Here is a 16,017-nt window from a genome sequence, read left to right as displayed (position 1 = left end):
CCCAAATTCACCATTTTTTGTCACATTTTCCCATTTTCTGTCACGTTTTCCCATTTTCTGCCCCAAATTCACCATTTTTTGTCACATTTTCCCTCCATTTTCTGTCACGTTTTCCGATTTTCTGCCACAAATTCACCTTTTTTTGTCACATTTTCCCATTTTCTGTCACATTTCCCATTTTCTGCCCCAAATTCCCAATTTTTTGTCACATTTTCCCTCCATTTTCTGTCACGTTTTCCCATTTTCTCCCCCAAATTCACCGTTTTCTGTCACATTTTCCCATTTTCTGTCATGTTTTCCCATTTTCTGCCCCAAATTCACCATTTTGTCACGTTTTCCCATTTTCTGCCCCAAATTCCCCATTTTTTGTCACATTTTCCCATTTTCTGTCACGTTTTCCCATTTTCTGCCCCAAATTCACCATTTTCTGTCACATTTTCCCTCCATTTTCTGTCACATTTTTCAATTTTCTGACACATTTTCCCACTTTCTGTCACGTTTTCTCTCACATTTTGCCCCAATTTTGGTCCCATATTCACCGTTTTCTGTCACATTTCCCTCCGTTTTCTGTCACATTTTCCCTCCATTTTCTGTCACATTTTCACTCCATTTTCCGTCACATTTTTCAATTTTCTGTCACATTTTCCCACTTTCTGTCACATTTTCTCTCACATTTTCCCCCCATTTTCTGTCCCAAATTCACCCCTTTTCTGTCACATTTCCCTCCATTTTCCCTCACGATTCCCCCCTTTTTCCGCCCCAATTTCCCCCATTCCCCCCCCCAAATCCCCCATTTTCCCCCCAAACCCCTCCTTTCCCCCCCCCAAATTCCCCATTCCCCCCCCCCCAAACCCCCGTTTTCGGCCCCGAACTCGTTCCTGGCTCAGGTTTTATTTGCGCGGCCGGCGCAGAAGGGCGGGGGGCAGCGGGCGAACAGCGTCTCCTCCTGGCGCCGCAGCCAGCGCAGCAGCTGCGTCAGCGCCGCGATGGCGCCCGCCTTGCTCAGCGCCGGGCTCAGGCAGCCGTACAGCTCGAACCGGCCCGTCACCTGCAACGGGACGCCCGTTAACCCTGGAGCCTAATGGTGGCACCGCCAGAAAGAACCGTCTAGAAACCACGATTCTATCGGCAATTTGTTCCTGTTAACCCTGGAGCCTAATGGTGGCACCACCAGAGAGAACCGTCTATAAACCACAATTTTATAGGCAATTTATTCCTGTTAACCCTGGAGACTAATGGTGGCACCGCCAGAAAGAACCGTCTATAAACCAGGATTCTATAGGCAATTTATTCCTGTTAACCCTGGAGACGAATGGTGGCACCGCCAGAAAGAACCGTCTAGAAACCACGATTCTATCGGCAATTTATTCCTGTTAACCCTGGAGACTAATGGTGGCACCGCCAGAAAGAACCGTCTAGAAACCACGATTCTATCGGCAATTTATTCCTGTTAACCCTGGAGACTAATGGTGGCACCGCCAGAAAGAACTGTCTAGAAACCAGGATTCTATCGGCAATTTTTTCCTGTTAACCCTGGAGACTAATGGTGGCACCGCCAGAAAGAACCGTCTAGAAACCACGATGCTATAGGCAATTTATTCCTGTTAACCCTGGAGACTAATGGTGGCACCGCCAGAAAGAACTGTCTAGAAACCACGATTCTATCGGCAATTTATTCCTGTTAACCCTGGAGACTAATGGTGGCACCGCCAGAAAGAACCGTCTAGAAACCACGATTCTATCGGCAATTTATTCCTGTTAACCCTGGAGACTAATGGTGGCACCGCCAGAAAGAACCGTCTAGAAACCACGATTCTATCGGCAATTTATTCCTGTTAACCCTGGAGACTAATGGTGGCACCACCAGAAAGAACTGTCTATAAACCACGATTCTATAGGCAATTTATTCCTGTTAACCCTGGAGACTAAAGGTGGCACCGCCAGAAAGAACTGTCTAGAAACGGGGATTCTATCGGCAATTTATTCCTGTTAACCCTGGAGCCTAATGGTGGCACCGCCAGAAAGAACCGTCTAGAAACCACGATTCTATCGGCAATTTATTCCTGTTAACCCTGGAGACTAATGGCGGCACCGCCAGAAAGAACCGTCTAGAAACCACGATTCTATCGGCAATTTATTCCTGTTAACCCTGGAGACTAATGGTGGCACCGCCAGAAAGAACTGTCTAGAAACCAGGATTCTATCGGCAATTTTTTCCTGTTAACCCTGGAGACTAATGGTGGCACCGCCAGAAAGAACCGTCTAGAAACCACGATGCTATAGGCAATTTATTCCTGTTAACCCTGGAGACTAATGGTGGCACCGCCAGAAAGAACTGTCTAGAAACCACGATTCTATCGGCAATTTATTCCTGTTAACCCTGGAGACTAATGGTGGCACCGCCAGAAAGAACCGTCTAGAAACCAGGATTCTATAGGCAATTTATTCCTGTTAACCCTGGAGACTAATGGTGGCACCGCCAGAAAGAACCGTCTAGAAACCAGGATTCTATCGGCAATTTATTCCTGTTAACCCTGGAGACTAATGGTGGCACCGCCAGAAAGAACCGTCTAGAAACCACGATTCTATCGGCAATTTATTCCTGTTAACCCTGGAGACTAATGGTGGCACCGCCAGAAAGAACCGTCTAGAAACCACGATTCTATCGGCAATTTATTCCTGTTAACCCTGGAGCCTAATGGTGGCACCGCCAGAAAGAACCGTCTAGAAACCACGATTCTATCGGCAATTTATTCCTGTTAACCCTGGAGACTAATGGTGGCACCGCCAGAAACACTGTCTAGAAACCAGGATTCTATCGGCAATTTATTCCTGTTAACCCTGGAGACTAATGGTGGCACCGCCAGAGAGAACCGTCTAGAAACCACGATTCTATAGGCAATTTATTCCTGTTAACCCTGGAGACTAATGGTGGCACCGCCAGAAAGAACCGTCTAGAAACCAGGATTCTATCGGCAATTTATTCTTGTTAACCCTGGAGACTAATGGTGGCACCGCCAGAAAGAACCGTCTAGAAACCACGATTCTATCGGCAATTTATTCCTGTTAACCCTGGAGACTAATGGTGGCACCGCCAGAAAGAACCGTCTAGAAACCACGATGCTATAGGCAATTTATTCCTGTTAACCCTGGAGACTAATGGTGGAACCGCCAGAAAGAACCGTCTAGAAACCACGATTCTATCGGCAATTTATTCCTGTTAACCCTGGAGACTAATGGTGGCACCGCCAGAAAGAATCGTCTAGAAACCACGATTCTATCGGCAATTTATTCCTGTTAACCCTGGAGACTAATGGTGGCACCGCCAGAAAGAACCGTCTAGAAACCAGGATTCTATCGGCAATTTATTCCTGTTAACCCTGGAGACTAATGGTGGCACCGCCAGAAAGAACCGTCTAGAAACCAGGATTCTATAGGCAATTTATTCCTGTTAACCCTGGAGACTAATGGTGGCACCGCCAGAAAGAACCGTCTATAAACCAGGATTCTATTGGCAATTTATTCCTGTTAACCCTGAAGACTAATGGTGGCACCGCCAGAAAAACCGTCTAGAAACCAGGATTCTATAGGCAATATATTCCTGTTAACCCTGGAGACTAATGGTGGCACCGCCAGAAAGAACCGTCTAGAAACCACGATTCTATCGGCAATTTATTCCTGTTAACCCTGGAGCCTAATGGTGGCACCGCCAGAGAGAACCGTCTAGAAACCACAATTCTATCGGCAATTTATTCCTGTTAACCCTGGAGACTAATGGTGGCACCGCCAGAAAGAACCGTCTAGAAACCAGGATTCTATCGGCAATTTATTCCTGTTAACCCTGGAGACTAATGGTGGCACCGCCAGAAAGAACCGTCTAGAAACCACGATGCTATAGGCAATTTATTCCTGTTAACCCTGGAGACTAATGGTGGCACCGCCAGAAAGAACCGTCTAGAAACCACGATTCTATCGGCAATTTATTCCTGTTAACCCTGGAGACTAATAGTGGCACCAACGGAGACAACCCCTGATAAACGGGGCTTCGATTGGCAATTATTCCTGTTAACTCTGGAGCCTAATGGTGGCACTAATGGTGAGAACACCCAATGAATGGGGATCCTGTCAGCAAGATTTCCTGTTATCCCTGGAACCTACTGATGGCACCACCACCACATCACTCCCGTTCACTCTGGAACCTACTGATGGCACCACCCACAGCTCATCCCTGTTCACTCTGGAACCTACTGACGGCGCCACCCACAGCTCATCCCCGTTAACCCTGGTCCCTACTGACACCCCATCTCACCCAGGCCAGCAGCGTCTCCTCCGTTCACTCTGGAACCTACTGACAGCACCACCCACAGCTCATCCCTGTTCACTCTGGAACCTACTGACGGCGCCACCCACAGCTCATCCCCGTTAACCCTGGTCCCTACTGACACCCCATCTCACCCAGGCCAGCAGCGTCTCCTCCGTTCACTCTGGAACGTACTGATGGCACCACCCACAGCTCATCCCTGTTCACTCTGGAACCTACTGATGGCACCACCCACAGCTCATCCCTGTTCATTCTGGAACCTACTGACAGCACCACCACCACATCACTCCCGTTCACTCTGGAACCTACTGATGGCACCACCCACAGCTCATCTCTGTTCACTCTGGAACCTACTGACGGCACCACCACCACATCACTCCTGTTCACTCTGGAACCTACTGACGGCGCCACCCACAGCTCATCCCTGTTCACTCTGGAACCTACTGATGGCACCACCCACAGCTCATCCCTGTTCACTCTGGAACCTACTGATGCCACCACCACCCTCCTTCTCCATTAACTCTGGAACCTACTGACGGCGCCACCCACAGCTCATCCCCGTTAACCCTGGTCCCTACTGACACCCCATCTCACCCAGGCCAGCAGCGTCTCCTCCGTTCACTCTGGAACCTACTGATGGCACCACCCACAGCTCATCCCTGTTCACTCTGGAACCTACTGACGGCACCACCACATCGTTCCGTTCACTCTGGAACCTACTGATGGCACCACCCACAGCTCATCCCTGTTCACTCTGGAACCTACTGACGGCACCACCCACAGCTCATCCCTGTTCACTCTGGAACCTACTGACGGCGCCACCCACAGCTCATCCCCGTTAACCCTGGTCCCTACTGACACCCCATCTCACCCAGGCCAGCAGCGTCTCCTTCTCAGCCGCGTGGTAGAGCAGCCGCAGGGGGGTCCGGGGGTTGTGGACGCGCCCGTGTAGATAATGATACAGGTCGAACAGCCGCTGCCGCTCGTCCTCGCTCGTGTACGGAGCCTCCAGCTCGGGGCTGCACGGGGGGGACACCACAGACCCAATTTTGAGGTTATTCCCCAAATTTCGGGGGGTTTTCCCCAAATTTTGGGCTTTTTCCCCCCCAACTTTCGGACTTTTCTCCCCACGTTTCCAGGGGTTTTCCCCCAAATTGTGTCGTTTCTTCCCCCAAATTCTCAGGGTTTTTCCACCAAATTTCAATGGTTTTTTTTCCCCAAACTTATGGGGGGTTTTCTGCCCAAATTTTGTTGTTTTTCCCACAAATTTGGGGTTTTTTCCCCCCAAATTTTCAGGGTTTTTTTCCCCAAATTTTCACTTTTTTCCCCAAAAATTTCTGGACTGCTTCCCCCAAATTTTCACATTTTTCCCCCCCAAAAATTTCTGGATTTTCCCCCCAAATTTTCACATTTTCCCAAATTTTGGATTGTTTCCCTCAAATTTTCATATTTCCCCCCAAATTTGGGGATTTTTTTCCCAAAAAAGTTCAGGATTTTCCCCCCAAAATTTTCACATTTCCCCCAAAATTTTGGGGTTTTCCCCCCAAATTTTCACGTTTTCCCCCCAAAATTTCTGGGTTTTCCCCCAAATTTCCACGTTTTCCCCCAAAATCTCTTGATCTTTTCCCCCCAAATTTTGGGATTTTCCCCCCAAAATGTCCGCATTTTTTCCCCCCCAAATTTCTGGATTTTTACCCCCAAATTTTCGGGATTCCCCCCCTCAGTTTCCACATTTTCCCCCTAATTTCTGGATTTTTCCCCCCAAATTTCCCCTTTTCCCCCAAAATTCCTCTAATCTCCCCCCAATTTCCACGTTTTCCCCCCAAATTTCTGGATTTTCCCCCCCAAATTTCCCCATTTTCCCCCCAAATTTCCGGATTTTCCCCCACAAATTTCCCCGTTTTCCCCCCCAAATTTCCCCGTTTTCCCCCCAAATTTCTGGATCTTCCCCCCCAAATTTCCCCATCCCCCCCCCCCCAAATTTCTGGATTTTTCCCCCCAAATTTCCCCGTTCCCCCCCCAAATTTCTGGTTTTCCCCCCCAAATTTCCCCGTTTTCCCCCCAAATTTCTGGATTTTTCCCCCCCAAATTTCCCCGTTTCCCCCCCAAATTTCCCCGTTTTCCCCCCAAATTTCTGGATTTTTCCCCCCAAATTTCCCCGTTTCCCCCCCAAATTTCCCCGTCCCCCCCCCAAATTTCTGGATTTTTCCCCCCCAAATTTCCCCGTTCCCCCCCCCAATTTCTGGATTTTTCCCCCCCAAATTTCCCCGTTTTCCCCCCAAATTTCTGAATTTTTCCCCCCCAAATTTCCCCGTTTTCCCCCCAAATTTCTGGATTTTTCCCCCCAAATTTCCCCGTTTTCCCCCCAAATTTCTGGATTTTCCCCCCAAAATTTCCCCGTTTCCCCCCCCAATTTCCCCGTTCCCCCCCCAAATTTCTGGATTTTCCCCCCCCAAATTTCCCCATCCCCCCCCCCCAAATTTCTGGATTTTCCCCCCCCAAATTTCCCCGTTTCCCCCCCAAATTTCCCCGTCCCCCCCCCAATTTCTGGATTCCCCCCCCCCAATTTCTGGATGCTTTCCCCCCAAATTCCCGCACCCCCCGGGCCCCACCCCCCCTTGCCGCCCCCACCTGGTGAACTGCGGCAGCTGCTCCGCGGCGCCGTCTCCGCTCAGGGGTTTGTACAGAAAGTGCCTCAGGCCGGGGGCTCCGGCGCAGGCGGCTCCGTAACCGCCCCCCGGGCCCCCCAGGACCCCCGGCCCCCCCAGCGCCGCCCCCAGCGCCCCCAGCGCCCCCTGCGCACGCAGCGCCTCCTGCAGGCGCCGCCGGCACCCGGAGGCCGCCGAGAAACCGTCGCGCTCGGTGGACAAGAGGATCAGGCGCAGGCCCGAGGAGCGGCCGCCGTCGCGCTTGACGTGGCCGCCGTCGTGGCCGCCATCATGGCCGCCGTCGCGCTTGACATGGCCGCCGTCTTGCTTAACATGGCTGCCAGCATGGCTGCCATCTTGCTTAACATGGCTGCCGTCACGGCCGCCAACATGGCCGCCGTCTTGCTTAACATGGCCGCCAGCATGGCTGCCATCTTGCTTAACATGGCTGCCGTCATGGCCGCCATCATGGCCGCCGTCGCGCTTGACCTGGCCGCCGTCGTGGCCGCCATCATGGCCGCCGTCGCGCTTGACGTGGCCGCCATCTTGCTTAACGTGGCTGCCGTCATGGCCGCCAACATGGCCGCCATCTTGCTTAACATGGCCGCCATCATGGCCGCCAACATGGCCGCCATCTTGCTTAACATGGCCGCCATCATGGCCGCCAACATGGCCGCCATCTTGCTTAACATGGCCGCCGTCATGGCCGCCATCTTGCTTGACATGGCCGCCGTCTTGCTTAACATGGCTGCCGTCACGGCCGCCAACATGGCCGCCGTCTTGCTTAACATGGCCGCCAGCATGGCCGCCATCTTGCTTAACATGGCTGCCGTCATGGCTGCCATCATGGCCGCCATCTTGCTTGACATGGCTGACGTCATGGCCGCCATCATGGCCGCCGTCTTGCTTGACATGGCTGACGTCATGGCCACCAACATGGCCGCCGCCTTGCTTAACATGGCTGCCATCATGGCCGCCATCATGGCCGCCGTCGCGCTTGACGTGGCCGCCATCTTGCTTAACGTGGCCGCCGTCATGGCCGCCAACATGGCCGCCGTCTTGCTTAACATGGCCGCCATCATGGCCACCAACATGGCCGCCATCTTGCTTAACATGGCCGCCAACATGGCTGCCATCTTGCTTGACATGGCCGCCGTCTTGCTTAACATGGCCGCCAGCATGGCCGCCATCTTGCTTAACATGGCCGCCGTCATGGCTGCCATCATGGCCGCCGTCTTGCTTGACATGGCCGCCATCTTGCTTAACATGGCCACCATCAAGGCTGCCATCTTGCTTACCATGGCCGCCATCATGGCTGCCAACATGGCCGCCGTCTTGCTTGACATGGCCGCCATCTTGCTTAACATGGCCGCCGTCATGGCCGCCATCATGGCCGCTGTCTTGCTTGACATGGCCGCCATCTTGCTTAACATGGCCGCCGTCATGGCCGCCATCATGGCCGCCGTCTTGCTTGACATGGCCGCCATCTTGCTTACCATGGCCGCCATCATGGCCGCCAACATGGCCGCCGCCTTGCTTGACATGGCCGCCATCATGGCTGCTATATTGGCCGCCATATTGCCTGGCATTGCTGCCAGCATGGCCGCCGTCTTGGCCACCATCTTGGTTGACCTGGCCACCATCTTGGCCGCCATATTGGTTGACTGGTCTGCCATCTTGGCCGCCATCTTGGCCGCCATCTTGGCTGCCACATTGGTTGACCTGGCTGCCATCTTGGCCGCCATCTTGGCTGCCATATTGGTTGACCCGGCTGCCATCTTGGCCGCCATCTTGGCTGCCATATTGCTTGCCTTGGCCGCCATCTTGGCTGCCACATTGTTTGACCTGGCCGCCATCTTGGCTGCCATCTTGGCCGCCATCTTGGCCGCCATATTGGTTGACCTGGCCGCCATCTTGGCCGCCATATTGGTTGACCTGGCCGCCATCTTGGCCGCCATATTGGTTGACTGGTCTGCCATCTTGGCCGCCATATTGGTTGACTGGTCTGCCATCTTGGCCGCCATCTTGGCCGCCATCTTGGCTGCCATATTGCTTGCCTTGGCCGCCATCTTGGCCGCCATATTGGTTGACCTGGCCGCCATCTTGGCCGCCATCTTGGCCGCCACCTTGGCCGCCTTGCCCGCCATCTCGCCCGCCCCCCGCCTCCTCCTCCTCCTCCTCCTCCCCCAGCGCCGCCGCGTAGGCGTAAAAATACCCGTCGGGGTTAAACCGCGGCAAACACACCGGCGCCCACACCTCTCCCTCCGCCTTCCCCCCCAACAGGTTCATCAGCACCAACAAATCGCTGGCGCACGGCCCCCCCCTCTCCGCCAGCTCCCGCTCCCGCGCCGCCGTCACCAGCGCCCCCCGCGCCACCACCAACCCCAAAACCGGCGCGGGGGGCCCCGAGGCGGCCAAGACGCGGCGCAAAGCGCCCGAGACCCCCCGGCGCAGGCCGGCGGGGAGCGGGGCGCAGCGGAGGGCGCCCAAAAGGGCCGTCGCGTCGGTGGCGGCGGCCGAGAGGAGCCGGTCGAGGACGGATTCGGCGCCGCGGAGGAGCCGGCGCAGGTCGTAGCCGCGGCGGCGGGCGAAGACGCGGGAGATGGTGCCGCGGGTCAGCAGGGCCAGGAGCTGCTGGTGGAGCAGCCGGAGCTCCGAGCGCTGCTGCCGACGGCGTCGCCGCGACGGCGAGATGGAGACCAGGAGCAAAGGGCCGCGGTGCTCGAACACCAGGGTGTGGTCCTCTGAGCGGGGAAAGAGGGATTTGGGGCTCGGGGTGGGTTTGGGAAGAGCTTTTGGGGGAAAAAAGGGAGATTTTGGGGGTCTAGTTGGGTTTTTGGGGGTATTTTGGTGGGCGAGTGACCCTGAAATGTAGAGGAAAAGGCCCAAACACGAACACATGGAGCTATTGGGGGGTGGAAAATTGGGGGATTTTGGGCAAAAAAGGGGGATTTTGGAGGTCAGGGTGGGTTTCGGGGGTGTTTTTGGTGGAAAAAAGGGAGATTTGGGGGGTCTAGTTGGGTTTTCGGGGGTGGTTTTTGGGGGTATTTTGGTGGGCGAGTGACCCTGAAATGAAGAGGAAAAGGCCCAAACACGAACACACGGAGCTATTGGGGGGTGGAAAATTGGGGGTTTTTGGGCAAAAAAGGGGGATTTTGGGGGTCAGGGTGGGTTTGGGAAGAGCTTTTTGGGGAAAAAAGGGAGATTTTGGGGGGCTAGCTGGGTTTTTGGGGGTGGTTTTTGGGGGTATTTTGGTGGGTGAGTGACCCTGAAATGAAAAGGCCCAAACACGAACACATGGAGCTATTGGGGGGTGGAAAATTGGGGTTTTTTGGGCAAAAAAGGGGGATTTTGGGGGTCAGGGTGGGTTTGGGAAGAGCTTTTGGGGGAAAAAAGGGAGATTTTGGGGGGCTAGTTGGGTTTTCGGGGGTATTTTGGTGGGCGAGTGACCCTGAAATGAAAAGGCCCGAATATCAACATGTGGAGCTATGCGGGGGACAAACTATTGGGGTGGGGGGGAATTTGGGGGTGTTTTTGGGGAAAAAACGGGGATTTTGGGGGTCAGGGGGTGTGTGGAGGGGAGCGGGGGTGGATTTTGGGGGGGCTGGTTGATTTGGGGGGGGGTTTGGGGTGTGTTTTATTTGGGGGGTGGTTTATTCTGCTTGTGGTTTATTCCGCTCGTGGTTTATTCTCCCTGTGGTTTATTTGGGGGGGTGGTTTATTTTTGGGGGGGGGTGTGACATCTATTTTTGGGGGGTGTTTTCTTTAAGGGGGTGTGGCTTATTTGGGGGCGTGGCTTATTTGGGGTGGTTTATTTAGGGGGAGTGGTTTATTTTTGGGGGTCGATTCCTCGGTTCGTGGTTTATTTTGGGGTGTGGTTTATTTTTGGGGGGCGCCCATCTATTTTTTGGGGGGGGGAATTATAAGGTGCCTATAGGGGCTCTATAGGGCGCTCTATAAGGTCTTTATAAGGGGCTATAAGGCACCTATAGGGGGCTCTATAGGGTCCTTATGGGGATTCTAAGGCAGCTATAAGGTGCCCCAGCCCCCCCATATCACATCACCCACCCCCCATATGACACCCCAGCCCCCCATATGACACCCCCACCCCCCCGATATCCCATCACCCCCCTCCCCACCCCCTATATGACCCCCCCCCCGCCCCCCATATAGCGCCCTGTCCCCCCGTTACTGGTGCAGACGGCGTAGACGGCACCCCCCTATATGACACCCCACCCCCCATATAACCCCCCAGCCCCCCAATATCCCATCACCGCCCTCCCCACCCCCCATACGACCCCCCCGACTCCCCATATGACACCCCTCTCCCCTATATAATGCCCCGTCCCCCCGTTACCAGCACAGACGGCGTAGACGGCACCCCCCTATATGACACCCCACCCCCCATATAACACCCTAGCCCCCCGATATCCCATCACCCCCCTCCCCACCCCCCATACGACCCCCCCCACTCCCCATATAGCGCCCTGTCCCCCCGTTACCGGCGCAGATGGCGCGGATGGTGTCCCCCCCGCTCTGCACCACGGCCGCCAGCGCCAGCAGCACCCCCGCCGTGGCCGCCAGCGCCTCCTCCTGGCCCGGCCGCGCGTAGATCGGCTTCCCGGCCTCGCTCAGCACCAGCACGTGGCTGCCGAGAGGAGCCGGAGCCGGAACCGGAGCCGGAGCCGGAACCGGAGCCGGAACCGGAGCTGGAGCCGGAACCGGAGCTGGAGCCGCAGCTGGAACGGGAACGGAAACCAGAGCTGGAACGGGAACCGGAACCGGAACGGGAACTGGATCCGGAACCGGAGCGGGAAGGGAAACCGGAGCTGGAGCGGGAACCGGAACTGGAGCTGGAGCGGGACCCGGAACTGGATCCGGAGCGGGCGGTGGAATGGGAACAGAAACCAGAACCGGAGCGGGAACTGGATCTGGCGCTGAAACTGGAGCGGGAACGGAAACCAGAACTGGAGTGGGAACCGAACCTGGATCCGGAGCGGGAACTGGTGCTGAAACCGGAACTGGAACAGGAACTGGAAGCGGAGCAGGAACTGGAACTGGAGCGGGAACTGGAACTGGATCTGGAGCCGGCGCTGGAACGGGAACGGAAACCGGAGCTGGAATGGGAACTAGAACCGGAGCGGGAACTGGAACTGGAGCAGGAACCGGAACTGGATCCGGAACCAGAGTGGGAACGGAAACCGGAGCTGGAGCGGGAACTGGATCCGGAACGGAAACCGGAACCGGAACTGGAACTGGAACAGGAACCGGAGCTGGAGCGGGAACCAGAACTGGATCTGGAGCCGGTGCTGGAATGGGAACGGAAACCGGAACTGGAATAGGAACTGGATCCAGAGCGGGAACCGGATCTGGCGGTGAAACTGGAATGGGAACTGGAACCAGAGTGGGAGCTGGAACCGGATCCAGGACCGGAACTGGCGCTGAGACCGGAACTGGAACGGGAACTGGAACTGGAGTGGAAACCGGAACCAGAGCAGGAACCGGAACCAGATCCAGGACCGGATCTGGTGCTGAAACTGGAACCGGAATGGGAACTGGAACAGGTGCTGGAACTGGAACCAGAGCGGGAAGCGGAACCGGATCCAGAGCGGGAACTGGATCTGGCGCTGAAACCGGAACCGGAACTGGATCTGGAGCAGCAACTAGAACTGGGGCCGGATCTGGATCTGGTGCTGAAACTGGAACCGGAACCGGAGCAGGAACTGGATCCCGCGCTGGAACCGGACCTGGAGCAGGAACCGGATCCGGGACCGGATCTGGTGCTGAAACCGGAACCGGAACTGAAGCTGCAACTGGAACCGGCGCAGAAACCAGAACCGGAACTGGAATCAGAGCGGGAACCGGAACCGGATCCGAGGCTGGAACCGGAGCGGGAACCGGAACCGGATCCGAGGCTGGAACCGGAGCGGGAACCGGAACGGGAAGCTCCTCGGCGCCGTGGGGACGGTGACACCGCGGGGACGCGGCGGCCGGAAGCCGAACGTCGTCATCGTCATTGTCATCGTCGGGGGCGGGATGGGGCAAGATGGCCGACGGGGGCGGGGCTGCAATGGGGGTAGAGAGCGGGGGGAGGTTGAGGGGCTTGGGGGGACCCAGGAGTTCGGGGGACCCAGGAGTTCGGGGGGACCCAGGCGTCCAGGAGGGGACCCAGGAGTTCGGGAGGGACCCAGGAGTTCGGAGGGGACCCAGGCGTCCGGGAAGGGACCCAGGCGTCCGGGAAGGGGACCCAGGCGTTCAGGAGGGACCCAGGCGTCCGGGAGGGGACCCAGGAGTTCGGGAGGGACCCAGGAGTTCGGGAAGGGGACCCAGGTGTCCGGGAGGGGACCCAGGAGTTCGGGAGGGACCCAGGAGTTCGGGGGGGACCCAGGCGTCCGGGAGGGACCCAGGCGTCCGGGAGGGGACCCAGGCGTCCGGGAGGGACCCAGGTGTCCGGGAGGGGACCCAGGCGTCCGGGGCTCACCCATGTGCTCTGGGGTCCCCGCTTGGGGCGCTCTTGTTTCCATGGTGACCTGCGGGGGGGGGGGGGGGGGGTGGTGGTGGTGGTCTTCAGGCCACGCCCACCCCATGGCCACGCCCCCAAGGCCCCCATTAAGCTCCGCCCCCCCCGTGCTCTGGCCACGCCCCCCCAAACCGCAACCCCACCCCTTTCGCGAGCTCTCCCGCCAAAACGCGCCCCCCTCCCTCCCATTGGTTCCGCCCTCCCCCGTGGCCCCGCCCACCCCCGTGGCCCCGCCCCCCGCTCACCCGCTCGCGCCGTTCCCGCCACCGCCGCCGCTTCCGGGTGCCGCCGCACGCCCGCTGACGTCACCGCGCACGGCCACGCCCCCCCCGGAAAGGAAGACGCGGGGGGGGGCGTGGCCGCCAAGGCGCCGGCCAATCAGAAAGCGACGGGCGCCCCCCCCCCGGGTCTTAAAGGGGCCGCGGAGGAAGCGCCCGGTGGGACCCGCGGGGTCTTAAAGGGGCCACAGGGACCCCCCCGCCCAGGGCCCTATAGAATCTATAGGGACGAGGCAAGAGGGGCTATAGGGGACTGCAGAGCCCTATGGGGGCACTGTAGGGTGTATGGGGACCCCCCCTGCGATGCTATAGGGCCCATAGGGACCCCCAGGGGTTCCATAGGGGGCGCCCCAGGGCCCTATAGGGACCATATAGGGCGGGGTGGGGGAGGGGGCGGGTGCGGCACTTCCTGCCCAGGAAACGGGAAGTGATACGAGGGACCCAGGAGTTCGGGGGGACCCAGGAGTCCGTGAGGGACCCAGGAGTTCGGGAGGGACCCAGGAGTTCGGGAGGGACCCAGGAGTTCGGGAGGGACCCAGGAGTTCGGGAGGGACCCAGGAGTTCGGGGGGGACCCAGGAGTTCGGGGGGACCCAGGAGTCCGTGAGGGACCCAGGAGTTCGGGAGGGGACCCAGGAGTTCGGGGGGGACCCAGGAGTTCGGGGGGACCCAGGAGTTCGGGAGGGACCCAGGAGTTCGGGAGGGGACCCAGGAGTTCGGGGGGGACCCAGGAGTTCGGGGGGACCCAGGAGTTCGGGAGGGACCCAGGAGTTCGGGGGGACCCAGGCGTTCGGGAGGGACCCAGGAGTTCGGGGGGGACCCAGGAGTCCGGGAAAGGGACCCAGGCGTTCGGGGGGAACCCAGGAGTTCGGGTGACCCCTCCCCCACCAGGTGAGTCCGGGGTCCTATTGGGGGGGGGGGGCGGGGCATGACCCGAACTCCTGGGTCCCCCCCCCCGAACGCCTGGGTCCCCCCCCCCCAGGCCCCGCCCCCCATGGACGTCACTTACGCCGTCATCACCAAACCCCGCCGGCCGGGGGGCGGGGCCGCCGGAAGTCACCCCGCCCCTTCCGGCCCCGCCCCTTCCGGCCCCGCCCCCAACCCGCCCGGTGAGTGGTTGAACATTGGGGGGGGAGGGGGCGGAGCCTCTGGGGCCCGATGGCCCCGCCCACCCCAAGCCCCGCCCACCCTCTAGGGGCCCTATGGGGATTATAAGGCACCTATAGGGGCTCTATAGGGGCTCTAAGGCACCTATAGGGTGGCTATGGGGATTATAAAGGCTCTATAGGATCCCTATATACGTTATAATGTCCCCGTAGGGATTATAAGGCGCCTATAGGGGCTCTATAGGGTCTTTAGAAGGGGCTTTAAGGCACCTCCAGGGGTTTGATGGGGTCCCCGTGGGGCTCTATAGGTCGCTATAGGGTCCCTATGGGGCTATAGGGGCTCTATGGGGCTCTATAGGGCTCTGACCCCGCCCCCCCCCCCCCCCAGGTGACGGCGCCTACGAGGTCGTGACCCCGCCCGCTGAGCCCGGAAGCTCCGCCCACCTCGGTGAGCAGGGGACCCAGGCGTTCGGGAGGGACCCAGGCGTTCGGGAGGGGACCCAGGCGTTCGGGGGGGACCCAGGCGTTCGGGAGGGGACCCAGGCGTTCGGGAGGGACCCAGGCGTTCGGGAGGGAGCCAGGAGTTCAGGGGAACCCAGGAGTTCGGGGGGACCCAGGCGTTCGGGAGGGACCCAGGCGTTCGGGAGGGACCCAGGCGTTCGGGGGGGACCCAGGAGTTCGGGGGGGACCCAGGCGTTCGGGAGGGACCCAAGAGTTCAGGGGGACCCAGGCGTTCGGGGGGGACCCAGGCGTTCGGGAGGGGACCCAGGAGTTCGGGGGGGACCCAGGAGTTCGGGGGGGACCCAGGCGTCCGGGAGGGACCCAGGAGTTCAGGGGGGACCCAGGCGTTCGGGAGGGACCCAGGAGTTCGGGGCGGGACCCAGGCGTCCGGGAGGGACCCAGGCGTCCGGGACCCCCACCCCCGTTAACCTTTGACCTCTGACCCTATAGGGTTCAACTCCCGCATCCGGAAGCCCAAAGGACCCCGGGAGCCGCCAGCTGATTGGACGAGAGCCTGAGCAAGGGGGCGGGGCCCGGACGCCTGGGTCCCCGACAATGGGGGGCGGGGGGGATAAAGGAATGAATAAAAAGTCATAAAAATGGGAAAATTGAAGTTATTTCGGAGAAATAAAAGGGGGTCGGGGG

General features: G+C 58.2%; 4 protein-coding genes across 4 annotated transcripts in view; 3 read left to right on the top strand and 1 right to left on the bottom strand.

Moving 5' to 3' along the window:
• The window catches only part of NDUFB11 (NADH:ubiquinone oxidoreductase subunit B11), a 54,514-nt gene that overhangs the window by 38,397 nt on the left and 100 nt on the right, over positions 1-16,017 (top strand). The gene's annotated exons all lie outside the window — the stretch shown is intronic.
• LOC135999732 (vacuolar fusion protein MON1 homolog B-like) lies at positions 884-14,216 on the bottom strand. The gene is made up of 7 exons (XM_065653291.1): positions 13,735-14,216; positions 13,451-13,499; positions 11,472-13,034; positions 9,140-9,713; positions 6,953-7,210; positions 5,193-5,340; positions 884-1,048 (listed from the first exon to the last, which is right to left on the bottom strand). The coding sequence occupies exons 2-7, from the start codon at positions 13,491-13,493 to the stop codon at positions 884-886; spliced, it is 2,751 nt and encodes a 916-aa protein (XP_065509363.1). The 5' UTR covers positions 13,494-13,499; positions 13,735-14,216.
• The window catches only part of LOC135999728 (metabotropic glutamate receptor 6-like), a 33,562-nt gene continuing 30,932 nt past the window's right edge, over positions 13,388-16,017 (top strand). Inside the window, exon 1 of the mRNA XM_065653286.1 lies at positions 13,388-13,415. The gene's annotated coding sequence lies outside the window, so the exon portion shown is untranslated. The remainder of the gene's footprint in view (positions 13,416-16,017) is intronic.
• Positions 13,555-15,987, top strand: PTPN18 (protein tyrosine phosphatase non-receptor type 18). Its single transcript, XM_065653206.1, has 5 exons — positions 13,555-13,926; positions 14,132-14,368; positions 14,748-14,874; positions 15,260-15,319; positions 15,823-15,987. Exons 1-5 carry the CDS (start codon positions 13,555-13,557, stop codon positions 15,888-15,890), a joined length of 864 nt encoding a protein of 287 aa, XP_065509278.1. The 3' UTR covers positions 15,891-15,987.

The sequence above is a fragment of the Caloenas nicobarica genome, chromosome 29 (genome assembly GCF_036013445.1).
Source record: "Caloenas nicobarica isolate bCalNic1 chromosome 29, bCalNic1.hap1, whole genome shotgun sequence".
In the NCBI taxonomy this organism is placed as follows: Eukaryota; Metazoa; Chordata; class Aves; order Columbiformes; family Columbidae; genus Caloenas; species Caloenas nicobarica.
Note: the sequence above shows the minus strand (reverse complement) of the source record. Positions and strands in the feature narration are given on the sequence as shown.

Bases quoted from the DNA above. Each gene is read 5' to 3' on its own strand.
- LOC135999732 (XM_065653291.1), bottom strand. From the start codon at position 13,493: ATGGAAACAAGAGCGCCCCAAGCGGGGACCCCAGAGCACATGG. The intron at 7,211-9,139 runs GGAGGAGGCGGG...CGGCCGCTCCTC, and splicing joins CTGGGGGAGGAGGAGGAGGA to GGGCCTGCGCCTGATCCTCT. The intron at 5,341-6,952 runs GTGGGGGCGGCA...CCCCCCGTGCAG, and splicing joins CAGCTGCCGCAGTTCACCAG to CCCCGAGCTGGAGGCTCCGT.
- PTPN18 (XM_065653206.1), top strand. From the start codon at position 13,555: ATGGCCACGCCCCCAAGGCCCCCATTAAGCTCCGCCCCCCCCGTGCTC. The intron at 14,369-14,747 runs GTGAGGGACCCA...CCCCCCCCCCAG, and splicing joins TCGGGGGGACCCAGGAGTCC to GCCCCGCCCCCCATGGACGT. The intron at 14,875-15,259 runs GTGAGTGGTTGA...CCCCCCCCCCAG, and splicing joins CCCCGCCCCCAACCCGCCCG to GTGACGGCGCCTACGAGGTC.